This window comes from Equus przewalskii, chromosome 19 (assembly GCF_037783145.1).
Source record: "Equus przewalskii isolate Varuska chromosome 19, EquPr2, whole genome shotgun sequence".
NCBI classification, from domain to species: Eukaryota; Metazoa; Chordata; class Mammalia; order Perissodactyla; family Equidae; genus Equus; species Equus przewalskii.
In genome coordinates, this window is record NC_091849.1 from 3,589,803 (window position 1) to 3,603,481 (window position 13,679).

Consider the following 13,679-nt stretch of genomic DNA (forward strand, 5'->3'; position numbering starts at 1 on the left):
AAAGTGGCCCTAATTTCCACATTCATCAATTTCCCCCAGATCTTGGTCCATTAATTCTTCACGATCATGTCAGCTTTCCTTGCCTTTGAGCTGATGCTTATTTTGTATGATTGGTTTTTTTAGTTGTCTTAAGAGGCTTGAGTTACCTAGTTCACCATCATAATAATTAGATGTCCTCCATATAAAATATGAATTAGATTATAGTCTCTGCCTTGGAATTAACCAGTTGTTTTGACCTTCGACAATTTACTTACAGTCTATGGGCCTGTTCCCTCACATGTAAACAGAAGGATTTGAGGGGCCGGCCCAGGGGCTTAGTGGTTAAGTTTGTGCATGCTCCGCTTCAGCAGCCCCGGGTTCACTGGTTCAGATCCTGGCGCAGACCTATGCACCATTCATCAAGGCATGCTGTGGCAGGCATCCCACTTATAAAATAGAGAAAGATGGGCACAGATGTTAGCTCAGGGCCAATCTTCCTCAGCAAAAAGAGGAGGTTTGGTGGTAGATGTTAGCTCAGGACTAATCTTCCTCAAAAAAAAGGAAGGATTTCAACACAGGCACTTGGGGCCCTGCAACGCAGTTTCTACTCAATTAGCACAATTTACTCTAAATCACAGGGTAGATGTTAGGATGAGGAGCCCAAAGAGAAGAGATGCAGTGACAGAATGCAGTGACTACTGCTTTCCTTATTTTTCCTATAGCTTAGAGAACCTGGAATATGGTAGTACTAGAAAATATTTTAAGAAAAAAGGAAGGAAGAAAAGCTTGCCGACAGGAGATTTGCTAGCATTTTGTTTTTATTCTATGGTCTCACTCACTACTGTTATAGATGTCAGTATTGTCAGGCCAAGAACCCCCTCATGTAGTCTGAGATCAGAAAGAAAGAAGAAGACAGAGTCTCACATGAGTCTGGCTTGCAGAATCTTAGGAAACTTTATTAACCAGCATACCAGCTTTGTGGGAGCAAGAAAATGCAGCATTTTCAGCCCCATTCAAACATTTGACAAAGGTTTATATTAATAAAAGAACCCCCCCATCTCCCACCACAACATTGCATAAAGCCATCGCACTGGTGTAACAACCTTACCAGACAATGGAAGGCAAGAGCCTTCATCAGAAAACGCAAGAAGCTGGGTAACAGTGAGATCTTTGTGCCCCTTTGCTTAACAGTCTCTCCTACCGCATTTTCCTTTTTGTCGTTTCTTGGTATCTTTTATGATAGAACACCTACTTTCTGACCCCATGTGATCCTACACAAAATACATGTCAGGTAGGATAAAGGAGAACAAAAAAGAGAAGGCGGGGTATCACCAGGTGGCTAACAGTTTGAAATTGGAGTGCTGCCCTAGGACACTAACCCTGTGGAACAAAGGGTTAGAAACAACGGCCAAGACGAGTTTGTCTGCACAACCCAGGCCTTAATTGGGGTGCTTTACTATATTTCAATTGAATATCTGTTTTTAAGCCTTCCTTCAACAATCAGAGCGTCTCTCTATTATGGCTTCCAAAAGTCTATCTGTAAAATAAATTACAGTACTATAATGTTTCCCACCACTATCAGGAGAGTATAGTAGTTTCATAGCTTACTGCATTATCAAGAATCTATAAATTTGATTTAGTCTTTTTATTTTTTAACTTGATGCATCCAAAAGCAATAACTAGATTTTTTCAACATAAAAAAGGAAAATAGCTACCCACGCCAAAGTTAAGGGGTGCAACAGCCAATAGAGCTGAACTTACAAAGGAAATTAAAGATTTGTTTTTGGATAGTAGTTTTATTGGTAAAGATATATGAAAACTGTCACTATTAAAAGTAATGGTAATAATACTAGCAGGTAATAAAGCTCTAAGCTTCACCTTGTACTTCCACCTTCTCTAAGGGGAAGAAAATCTGCCTAAGAACAGGATGTTAGCTGAGGGATTGTGCCGAATGAAGAAAATGAATGGATGGTCGGCATTGAAATTTTCCTCTGGCATCAGCATGGCAAGCATGATCGTGCCTGCTGTGGCTGCCGCAGCCTCTGTACCCTCCTCATTCAGGTCCACAAAGGATTTGTGGATAATTTTCGATACGAAAAGATCTCTGGCCCCTGACATGCCAGACAGATCAGCTTTGCCCCTGTTAAAGAGGTCTTGTACACCTAGGCGGGCTAGATGGGAGGTGAGATCGTAGCTCTCTTCCAGCTTGAACCTGGGCAAGTGGACATTGACTTCAGCGAGATACAGATTCTCAGGTTTGGTCCACTCACGCAGTTTTTCCAAAGTCAACTGTTTCTCAATCTGGAGTTAGAATGGGCAAAAAGAAGAGATGAAAGCAATTTTATATAAGTAAAGTAATAAAGTGTTATTTAAATGAATGGACCCATAATATCAGTTGCTAATTAGTTTCCTTTACGTGTTGTACCAAAACAGATTCCATTTGGAGGATATCATTTCTTTCTGGCAATTGGTGATAACAGAACAGAGCTATGTTCCAAGCCATCAAGGGCCCAAGTATAGGAACTTCAGACATTGGTCCATCAACTATCCATCCATACACCTACCCATCCACCCACTCACCCACCCATACACTCGCCTACTCACCCATCCATCCACCTATCCAGGACTTATCAGCCTCTACCACACTGGATTGCTGTGATAGGTTATGATGGCTGTTATCACCCTAAGTGTTTGAGTGGTGCAAGGGAAAATTTTAAAGCTTTCTTGTATTTATTCTATTCTATTTATTCTGAACCCCAGTGATCACTGTGGTTATCTGAGAACCTCACAGAGCTGAAGTAATCTCTAATAAATTTAGCTTGTAGGTAAAAATAGAAAAGGACTTAGTTCCTCATCTAAAATGGGGGTAATGACATACATTATTATAGCATTTCTGTGAGCATTAAATGAGTTGATATATATAAAGTGCTTGGCACATGGTAAGCGCTATATAAATGTCAGCTGTTATCATTCCCACTGTTGGACCAGAACAGAACCATCACTCCACTTTTTCTGGATACTGATAATTCCTTTCCTGAGGCTAGAGACTTTCTTTTTATAATCAGAGACAAGATGAATATGGAAATGCAACTGAAAGAAGGACCACACTGATTTTATCACAAACTCCATACATGCAAACGGCTAACATTAGACCCCTTCCTGATAGCAAGTTTGGTTACAGATGGGGTAGAGAAAAAACACACAGCAGGCTAGAGACACTGAAGCAAAAACTGTCTCCACAGTGTTGCCTAGTCCTAGCCCTAACAGGAGATGCCATAGCCTTTAAATGACATGTGATAGAACCTCACACAAAGTCCGTATTAGGAAACAGGCTTACCATGTCACCTGAGGCTTTTTCTATCATGCAGCTACTGGAAATTTAATTCACAATTTATATGAATTGTGGTAAGAATGAGCAGTGTAACAACAGGACTTTACAGTACATGATGAAACTATATACTAAAATGTTGTGAGTTTTTAATTTTAAAAAATTTGTTTTAATAAAACAATCCTCATTTTACTGCACTTTCCTCTAAAGTTCATTTAAGAGAATTTCCATGAGCTGCTATTGACTAATGTTGCATTTAGTACAGATCTTTAGATGTTCCCACCACAACTGTGCACTGACAGGAGCTGAAAATGTGAACTTAGGGCTTTGGAGTAGTAAATGTTAATGGCTAATTTATGAAGGAACGACAAAGAACAGGAAAGGAAAGTCAAGTGACACCAGTAAACGCATAACAAGCACCTACCACTCAACATACACACAAGGCAGAATCGACCCACTGAAAGGACACAGGAAGATGAAGGGAGGGGCCTCACCTTCTCCAGGCCCGTGGACTCATCCTCAATGTCGTCTGGCAGCAGGATGATCATGCTGAGCTCTTTGCCTTGGTAAGGCAGCTCCAGCACACGGCACTTGAGGTCCTCGATGTAGTTGTATGGAAATTTCTTCTTCTGATACATCATTTTCACTGTTTTTGTGTCTTTCTGAACAGTTAAAAGAAAATCACTCCCATGATTATCTGCATTGTCCTAGAGCCATGAGTAAGTTTAGACAGCTACATCACCTCACCTTATTCAATCGGAATGGCGCGTCTCTCGTGGCCTCTTTCATGAATTTCTCCTGCCAGTTTCCCTTGAAGTAGATGGCATTCACCAGCACAAGTTTAGTCATGTTATCAACCATACCCTTGACCAACAGTTCCGGAATTTTCCCTAAAAAGATAAAGTAAGCTGTTTTAAAAATCCACATATTAGAATTCCAAATTTAAACTGATATTTGATTAGCACTGAAATGCAATTCTATTTAATTTTCCTTTAACATGGTACTAAGTTAGGAAAGCCCTACCAGCTACTTTAAATAAACCAACTAAAGGGCTAAAAACAACAAAATTCTCCTTTTCTGAAGAGTGTGATAAACAATGAGCCTTATTTTGTGAATGGCCATTCTTTTTCAGGAAAAAAAGATACTCCTTCATGAAAATGTTTTTAGTCACTAAAAAGTAAACAACTTCTTCAAATCCTGCAAGTGGAAGCCTACTTTCACAAAAAAGACGTTAACAAACATCCAAAAGGAAAGAGAGTTACTCCACTGAAACACAGACTCTGCCCGTGCCCACAGCATGGCCATGGACAATTCATCCTACGGAAGACAGGTGTTCTGTAGGGGCCCCGACTCACTCCAGGACCAGGTCAGAGAGTCAGTCCCGCCTACCATCCCTGAGTTCTTAGACAGGATGCTGGTCATTTTATGACCAGAGCCATTTGTGAACACTGATTCACAAGTATTAGGATATTCCTTTCATACGTGTACTAAATAATTTGGGCCAGCTGGACTTTCCTCAAAATTTTTATTCCTTTTATTCTATATTTAATGTTAGTTTTCATTAAAAATGTTACTTTGGGAATTTATGGGGGAAAAATATTTAGCTGCCTCAGTTCGATCGTGTTTAAGTTTCCACTTTGAGGAATTTGTCCATCTGAAAGCTGTCCGACACTGGGCAGTGCAGAGTTCATCCCCAGGACCAGGGTGAGGAGAGAGGAAAACGAGGAGGGAGTCAGATGCAGGCGGGGGAGGTGGGAGGAGCCACAGAGCAACCAGTGTGCAGTGATGACATTCTGCCCAGCGTCTCACCCTCTGTCTGTCCTTTGACCCATTCATTTATCTCCTTTCTTGCATCTTCAGGGGCTTGCTGAAAATCCACACTGGCCAATTCAGCACCATACATTTTCTGAGTTGAAGCTAAGAAATCCTATTTTTAAAAAAGGAAATGTCATGAATAACTCCTACTACATACAAAAATGATTTTCTAAAATCCTTAAAAGCAACATAAATTGTCCTAAAGGCATAAATTTCACTGTAACAAAAAAATTCTAACCCTTATATACTTTTTTATTATGGTTAAAAACACATAACATTAAATTTACCATCTTAGTCATTTTTAACCATATAGTTCAGTAGTTTCGGTGTTATAAAATATTTACCAATTCTTTTCTAACATTTGACTAATATTTTCATAAATAAGCAAATACTGTACTCGACTGTACTTGGAAGTGAATTATGCAAGTCACTGTTACTTTAGTAAAACAGCCAGGTCAGTCTGTTCACTGTGAAGACTATAAAATGAAACCACACCAATTAATGGGAACGCTATCTGCATATGTTTTCATTCTGTATCATTTTTCTGAACGCTTACAAAAACTAAAACTGACTTCGGTGAGTTGATTGGGCTGAAAAAAATCTGCACTGTCCAGTGACTTTTAGAACACAAAGAGAAAAGGACTTACAGCGAGGAAATTATAGGTTTTCTCTCCATATAATCTATTAGCGAGTTTCAGAATATAGGGAGCTCCAGGTTTGTTGATATCAGCATTCAGACTCTGAAATCTTGAATGAATATCCTCAACAGTATCAAAATAAAGTGCCTAAAATAAAGAAAATATCCTTTTTATAACCGTTTATTTTGAAATTATAAAGTGATTCTTTGGCACTGGCTTCCATTGAATTAAATTAATGTGTTTTTATTACTAATTATTGAAGATCCTCAACCCAATGCTTTATTAATTTTCACTGGAGAAAAAATGATAGATAATCCAAAATTTATGGCTTTGTGAAACAATAATTGCAACGTTAGAAACTGTTTTTATATCACTTTTTGTTATAATTATAGTTCCACAAATATGAGTGGTAATAAACTAAATATTTATACAAGTCTGCTTTTATCCCAAGGAAAATCGTAAACGGTATGTTCACATATATATTCTGTCTCAAATATAATTTTACTGAAAGTTCTCAGAAATAAACAGTAAAAATAAGAATCATCACCTATGCAGGAATTACCGATTGAGGCTTCTTTTAAATTAGACTATTAGCATCAGGTATTCACTTATTTAAAAACAACTTCTTTAAACTTAAGATCCGGCAAAAGTTTTAGTTCCCCATGTATCAGTTACAAACCAAGAGTCCCTGCATGGTCTTATGAGGCCTGGGCTGGTTCCTTGCCTTTAAGACACAAACCTGCACAGTGTACAAAGTCCAATTACTCCCCAAGATATGGAGTGTTTGCATAATTGCTGCAATCGATCTGCTTTAATGGGAATTGGGCGGGGGGAACCTTAAAACTATTCTTTGCTGAGGTCAAAAAGTCCCTGGAAAGCCTCAAAAGAGAAGCTGATATTATCCTACAAGCAGCAGTTGACAATTAGTACTAGGAGTAAAAAAAAAAAAAGGTGGATTTCTAAAAACTTTAAAATGCTTTGGCATGTGCAGTGATGAAGACAGTGGTTTTCCATAAATGACAGTAATAGAAGCTTTGCAGCTGGGATAGGTTCATAAACTTGAACCAGAGCTGGATCTTCCCTAGCTCCAGGGGCAGTGTGTGTGGTCTATGACGGCTATGTTGGAAAGACCTTCACTGCTGGCACTTCTTTCCCCTGGATGCCAAAGAAAGCCAGAGCCCCCTCTCAGAATTAACCAATATCTATCAGAGAAGTGCCCTCCACACCCACTGAGGACAGGAGGAAGGCTGGGCATCATCGCTTCTTCCCCTGCTGTTAAGAAGGACCTGCCCATCACGAAGGGCTCAGTCCTACCCCTGCAGCCGCTGTGCCTCACTCTTCTCTCCCTGCAGGGCCCCCTGCTCACACAGCATGCCATGTCACAGCCCACAGAGCCACGCCTGGTGCCAGGCACAGGGTTAGGCCGCAGGAATACGGAATCACACTGTCGCCTTGTCCCCTCTAAAAGGCGAGGCCACCAGCTTCTCCAGTGTGATGCGTTTCCTTTGTGTCATTATGCTTAAAAGTAACGTTACATAACAGGTATTATTTATGAGTAGCAGGTCACCACATGCAAAGCAGAAACTGGAAAATCCTAGTCCAGGAAGAGGTGCTGTGGCTTACAGGAAAGCCCATGATTCGCCCCCTGGACTAGAAGTGGCACACTGCTGGGTTTCGTCAGCCATCTTCATTGCTGTATCCTCAACCAAACAAAACCAGTGCCTGGGCTCCGGCAGGTGCTTAGTAATGACTTGATGGTCAATGGAAGCCTGCGTACAAATGGATTGTTCTTGGGGCTTTTTCTGAAAGTCTGATCTCATAATGGATAGTTGCTGAACACAGAAATGCAGTTTTAAAAACACCATCTTAAGAGCTCAAAGGCACCACTTTTTAGTGCAGACTTTACGACAGTGGGGAGACAGCAGGGAGAGCAGACTGTTTCTGCTGACCTTGGACACCTGTGCCGCTGTGTTGCCTCTGGTCCCCAGAAAGATCATGGCCAGCGCTGAGGAAATGCTTAAGGGAGAGATGAAGATGTTTCCAGTAGGATCGCTCTCATTCAAAGCGCGGAACAAGTCCACCGCAAAGTGGGTGTTGGCTGTGCTCAGCTGCTCCATGGCGAAGGCTGCAACACAGAACGGAGGCCCGAGCTGCCCACTGCCCACACCAGCAAATTAAGCAACTACGTTTCCCCACCTCTTCCTCAAATTGTGCCAGCCACTCTGAAACGCCCAGAACTCGTACTTCCTCTCTCTCTCTCTTTTCTTTTTCAGGAAAATAAGAACGCTTCTCCATGTGCACAAGGGACGACTGACCAAGGATGCAGCAGGGACATAGGATCAGGACCCAGGGTATCCTGAAGGGCTCTGACCTTGCAGACAAGGGAGTCTGAGGAGGGCCGGGCCAGCCCACCTTGGCACAGCAGCCAGCACTGGGCCTTTCCTACTACGTTTGGGAGCAGACACATTTCTGACCCTGTGGTTCAAGTCTCTGATTCATTTGGGCAGTGAAGCCATTGCTCACATTTACCTGAAATAAGAAAGTTTCTATTGGAAAACCACAGCTGCCTGCGATACATCACAGCAAAGTAGATGTAATCATCCTCATCACCGAGATGCAGCCGCTAATGTTCAGAGAGGCTGAGCGGCTCAAATCTCATAGCTGGTGTGGGCTGCGAGAGCTCGAAAACCCAGCACAGGTCCGGGGGTCAGGTGGGGCAACCCACCGACGGAGAGGGTGACAAGTATCCTCGCTGTCACTCCCACTCTCAGCTCAGCCACCCACTGACCCATCCTGACTTCTACTCTCAGAGCCTCAGTTTCCCCACCTACAGGCAAGGAAGAAGAATAGTTGTGCCGGAGGCCTAGCCTGTAAATAATGAATTACTGTCGTTGATAAAGAATCTCCAGGGTGGCGTCGGCCTCCTTTCCCTTCCAGCCGCGGAAAGGAGAAGCGGGCTCTGCCCGGGGCTGCCTGGAAGAGGCACAAACTGCTCAGGAGGGGAGTTGAGCGACAAAGAACAACGTTTTGATCTCGTGCTTCGGTTCTGCAGTGCAGCCGCCACGCCCCGACCTCCGTCCTCGCAGGCCGGCCTGGCCGTGCACCCCGACGCGGGGCGGGAGACCCGGGGTCCCCAGGGGCGGGGCGGACGGCGGGAGTGGTGCCTGGGCGCAGGGGGGCCGCAGGGAGCAGTCCCGGCGGACGGGCGGGGCTGCGGTGACCTCCCCGCCACCAACCCCCCGGGGCGGCGCTGGACCGGGGCGCTCGCGGATCGGAGCCCCGGCTGGCCTGTCCCGCCCGCCCCGGCGTCCATGGCGCCCCGGCCCAGCCTTACCGGCGCGCGGCTGACGGTCCCGGCGGCGGGGCGCGAGGTCAGGGATGGAGCGCCGGCCCAGGCGCTTATAGCTGCGGAAGGGGCGTGTCGCCAGGCGGGCCCCGGGCGGCGGGCAGGCGCTGGCCCTTCCCCGAGGTGACTTCCTGGGAGTCTGGGCTTCCGGGCTCAGCCAGGTAGAACTGGGTGAGCCTCGGCTGCACGCAGGGCCCTCCTCAGGGTATCAGCACCCTTCCGAGTTCCAGGCAAACTCGGGTCTCTGGCTGGGACCTGCTGGGCTGTGTCTTACCGAGACGTGAATGACTGAGATGACGAACGTACTGTGTTGCCTCTTAGAGGGCTAACTAGCCCCTTTTGAATCCTACCTGTATATATATATATATACTCCAAACTCTGGGGTTATTGTTGTTGTTATTATTATTTTGGTGGGGGAAAGCAAATTTGAGACCTCTTACATAGGGGAAAGGAGAGGCCTCAGGGTAAGATAAAACAGAATCTGTTCCAAACGACCTCCTCTTAGGTCCCAAAGTGAATTCAGCCCCAATACTCCCCTCACAGGTGATGAGCACACCAGGCTGGGTCAACTCACATACCACACACCATGATAACTCACATCTGTGTGAATAAAGAATTTCTTATCCATTATACTAAAATTTAGTAAAATAAATAAGATTTAGCTAGCCCTGATGGTCTATTGGTTAAGATTTCCCACTCCCACCACCACAGCCTGGGTTCATTTCCTGGTCAGGAAAACACAGCACCCGTCAGTCATCAGTCGGTTGTCACACCTCGGCAGCTGTGTGTCACTGTGATGCTGAAAGCTGTGCCACCGGGATTTCAAATACCAGCAGGGTCCCACATGATGGACAGGTTTCAGTGGAGCTTCCAGATTAAGACAGACTAGGAAGAAGGACCTGGCCACCCACTTCTGAAAAAACTGGCCATGAAAACTCTGTGAGCAGCAGTGGAGCCTCTTCTGATAGAGCACCAGAAGGCAAGAGGATGGCTCAGAAAGACCAGGCAGGGCTCCGCTCTGCTGTCCACAGGGTCAGAATCCATTCAAAGGCACTGACAACAGCAGTGCTAAAATTTAGACTCACCAGTTTTCTTCCCTGTACTGAATACTAAAACAGAATGACTATGATGCAATAGTAAGGGCAATAACTATTTCTGTGGGATTTTTCATTTGTTTGGTTCCCCCTTTAAATGCCTAGGAATGTAATTTCACCAAAATGTATAGTGCTGGAGGGTATGAAATAATTCTGCACTCATAATACTTCTCCCCTGCTTTCTTGCAAATCTCAACATGAAAAATGGACAAAGGAAAAATTCTGTTGTTTTATTAGTATAGATAATACTAATATTATCCATATTAGTGTGAAGGGGTTTGTAGTTTTTTTTTTTACTTTGAGAACTTGTTTATAATGAAAAGAGGCAAAGAAGATCATAATAATGAGTACCCAAAATACTCTCCATAGTTTTAAAAAAAAAACAGCAAGAGATTGCAGAATGCTCCACAGTTTTACAGCAAAGAAGCAGAGATTTGTTGAGAGCCCGTCATAGTTAAGTTGAAGTGGTTTGATCAAATCTGGTAACAGCTCCACCATTCCTCATAGAACCAGAGAACCACTCATGAGCTCCTAAGACATCAGTGTGAGAAAGTCAAGAGTGAGTGGCTTGACTGAGGAGTTGTTAAAGTCTGAGACACATAAAGCAAAGAAAAAAGTGTTCCAAATTTGTTTTTCTCCTGACATTTTGCCTTTATGCTCATCTGGAATTAGTAATCTAGCTACGATATAAAATGAAACCATTTCCTAAATCAATGCATATACTGTAGAAGGTTCAAACAAAATTGACCTTTATACATCGATCATCGAGCAATCCATGTACTGTCTAAGGTCGAGGCAAATTAACTATTCTGTTGAATAACACTGGAATGTTCTACCTGTGGCTTTAAAGTGTGAGCAGCTGCGTCGGAGGCCACACACTCATGATGGCAGTTTGTACAGTGTTTGGTGTATTGACTAAACTCAAACACGTGCGTACCCCAATTATGATTGAGCAACTCCACGCCCAGGGAATTACCCAACAGAAATGTCTGTTGGTGTGTGCACTTGGAAATATCTACCAGAATGTTCATAACAACATTACTTGTGTTAGATCCAAAGTGGAAACCACCTAAATGCCCATCAACAGAAGAACAGATAAATTAATACGATAGATTAATATATGACAAGAGAAATGAACAAGCTACAGCAATACACAACAACATGGCTGGATCTCACAAACATGCTGTTGAATGAAAGAATGTAGACGCAAAAGAGTAGAAGCTGTATCCTTCTGATTACAGAACGTTCAGAACCAGGCGGAACTAATCCATGCCGCTTGAAGTCGGGAGAGAGGTTCTCTTTGGGGAGGAAAGGAAATTGTGTTGGCTATATTTTCTTATTTTCTGTATTCTTGATGCTCTGGCACCTGAGGTCTTGATTGTGGAGAGACTGCCCCTCCCAGGACCAGCTAATTCCTAGAGATAGCAAATGACTCTCCTGCTTGATATACAAACCTACGAATTCAGTGACCACACCTCAACTACCTTCTTTATCAAAGTCTCACACCCCAAGCCAACATTCCCCCTGCCCGGGATCACCCCAGCACCAGGTACTAGACAGCTAGAGACCACCTATATAGCCCAGAGCCCACCGAAATTATTTAAACCATCCAATCCTAAGCTCACATTGTGTACCTACCCTGCCTCGCCCATTTCTTCCTGCAAGAACCCCACTAAAGGCTCTGGGCCATGCTCTGCCCTCTGCCCTTCTGCCTCCTGTCTGGCCTGGGTGCCTCCCAGGTCCCACATGGTGTGGTGTCATACACCTCCTATGTCTAGGGGTCTGTGAGTATAAACTTCTTCCTTCGTGACAGTTATTTCCATGTCAGCTGTTTTACCATACCTGACTAGAACAAATCATTTTGTGTGTGTGTGTGTGTGTGTGTGTGAGAGAGAGAGAGAGGAAGATTGGCCCTGAGCTAACATCTGTTGCCAATCTTTCTCTTTTTGTTAGAGGAAGATTGGCCCTGAGCTAACATCTGTTGCCAGTCTGCCTCTATTTTATGTGGGATGCCACCACAGCATGGCTTGACGAGAGGTACTAGGTCCACATCCAAACTGGCAAACCCTGAGCCACCAAAGCGGAGTGTGCAAACTTAACCACTATGCCACCAGGCATGCCCCCAAATCATTTTTTTTTAACACAAGGGTTGTGAGTGGGAATGGCATGGGTGAGGGGTTCCTGTGCTGGTAGCATGCCATTTCTTGACATGGACAGTTACACAGTGTATTAATTTTGTGATAATGCATTGAGTTATACACATAATTTATTTACTTCTCTGCATGTATGTTATACTTTATCAAAAATGATTAAAAAGTAGCAACAGAAAGTGTTAAATGTTAGCAATTCTTTTATTTCCTATCTCCCCTCTTTGCCACTCTCGCAACAGGATTAATCAGCTTGAAGTTGGTTGGGGCCCCTACTGTCATCCAGCATGTCCACTCCCCAAATTTTGGTCACTGGCTTGTGCCTGAGGGACCCAGATAAGCTAGTGAGCCCTGTGTCCTTCCTGCTCCCCCACAAATCCCGAATCCAGGTGGGCAGACTTTCCCTTCAGCTCTCTTGCTGCTTCAAGGTGTGGAATGAAGAAGATAGAGGACACGTTTTCCAAAGATCCACAGCTAGATCTGTAAAACGCACGGTAAGGAGACAGTCTCAAAGCAGCAGCAACAGGTGTTTGAGAACTAATTGTCTTTATGTTATTGACCTCTAGGTTAATTGTATTGTGGTTTAGAGAATAGGATCTCTATATTATTTCAGGCTTCGGAAATGTTTTGAGACTTTCTTAAGGGCCCAGAATATGGTCAATTTTTGTAAATACTCCCTGTGTTCCAGAAGAAAAGATATATCCTAAATCCATTAGGGAGATTGTTCTATATACAGCCATTAGGATAAGTGCACTAATCATTTTATTCAACTCTATATTTAGATTTAATAAGCATGTTTGATACCGACCCTGGTATCAGTTTCCCTACATTGAACCAAGCATACATGGAGTTAAAGCCAAAATACTCTTTCCCTGCTTACTCTCTGGCTTCCTGGCTCCAGAATCCACTATCCTCCATGGAGACAGAGACCACCAAGGACAAGCACCTGGATTCATTATCTCCTCCCCACAAAGAGATGCAGGCTGGAGGGAAAGTTGCTGACCAGCAAGGTCACGGGCTCCCTCTTCTCTGCAAGTGTCTCAAGGCCAAAGACAGGCTGGTGGGAAAGCTCCGACCAGCAAGGCCATATGCTCCCCCTCCCCGACCTAAAACCCCAAATAAAAATCCTTCGTTTTAGCTTTTCAGGGAGTTTGCGATTTCAGCATTAGCTGCCCTTTCTCCTTGGTCAGCGCTGTGCAATAATAAAATTCCTACTTTCTTCCACTACCCCTGGTGTCAGAGCTTGGCTTGCTGCACAACGGGTGAGCAAACTCACTTCAGGTTCAGTATCAATTTGGCGACCCAGATGGGATGGTGTCCCAGGTGGACGTC

At 43.8% G+C, this 13,679-nt stretch overlaps 1 protein-coding gene across 4 annotated transcripts in view; it reads right to left on the reverse strand.

The window, feature by feature from the left end:
- Nucleotides 1-914: 914 nt before the first annotated feature.
- The window catches only part of SERPINB1 (serpin family B member 1), a 38,388-nt gene continuing 25,623 nt past the window's right edge, over nucleotides 915-13,679 (reverse strand). For 2 of the 4 annotated variants that reach the window (XM_070583969.1, XM_008515741.2), the window contains 6 exons: nucleotides 7,710-7,885; nucleotides 5,770-5,907; nucleotides 5,117-5,234; nucleotides 4,055-4,197; nucleotides 3,802-3,969; nucleotides 915-2,280 (listed from right to left, as the gene is read on the reverse strand). In XM_070583969.1, coding sequence (XP_070440070.1) covers nucleotides 1,876-2,280; nucleotides 3,802-3,969; nucleotides 4,055-4,197; nucleotides 5,117-5,234; nucleotides 5,770-5,907; nucleotides 7,710-7,885 — 1,148 coding nt within the window. In that variant the 3' untranslated portion in view covers nucleotides 915-1,875. Of the gene's footprint in view, nucleotides 2,281-3,801; nucleotides 3,970-4,054; nucleotides 4,198-5,116; nucleotides 5,235-5,769; nucleotides 5,908-7,709; nucleotides 7,886-8,591; nucleotides 8,734-9,094; nucleotides 9,433-13,679 lie in introns of those variants that run through there. The other 2 variants (XM_070583971.1, XM_070583970.1) reach the window with 2 other exon arrangements.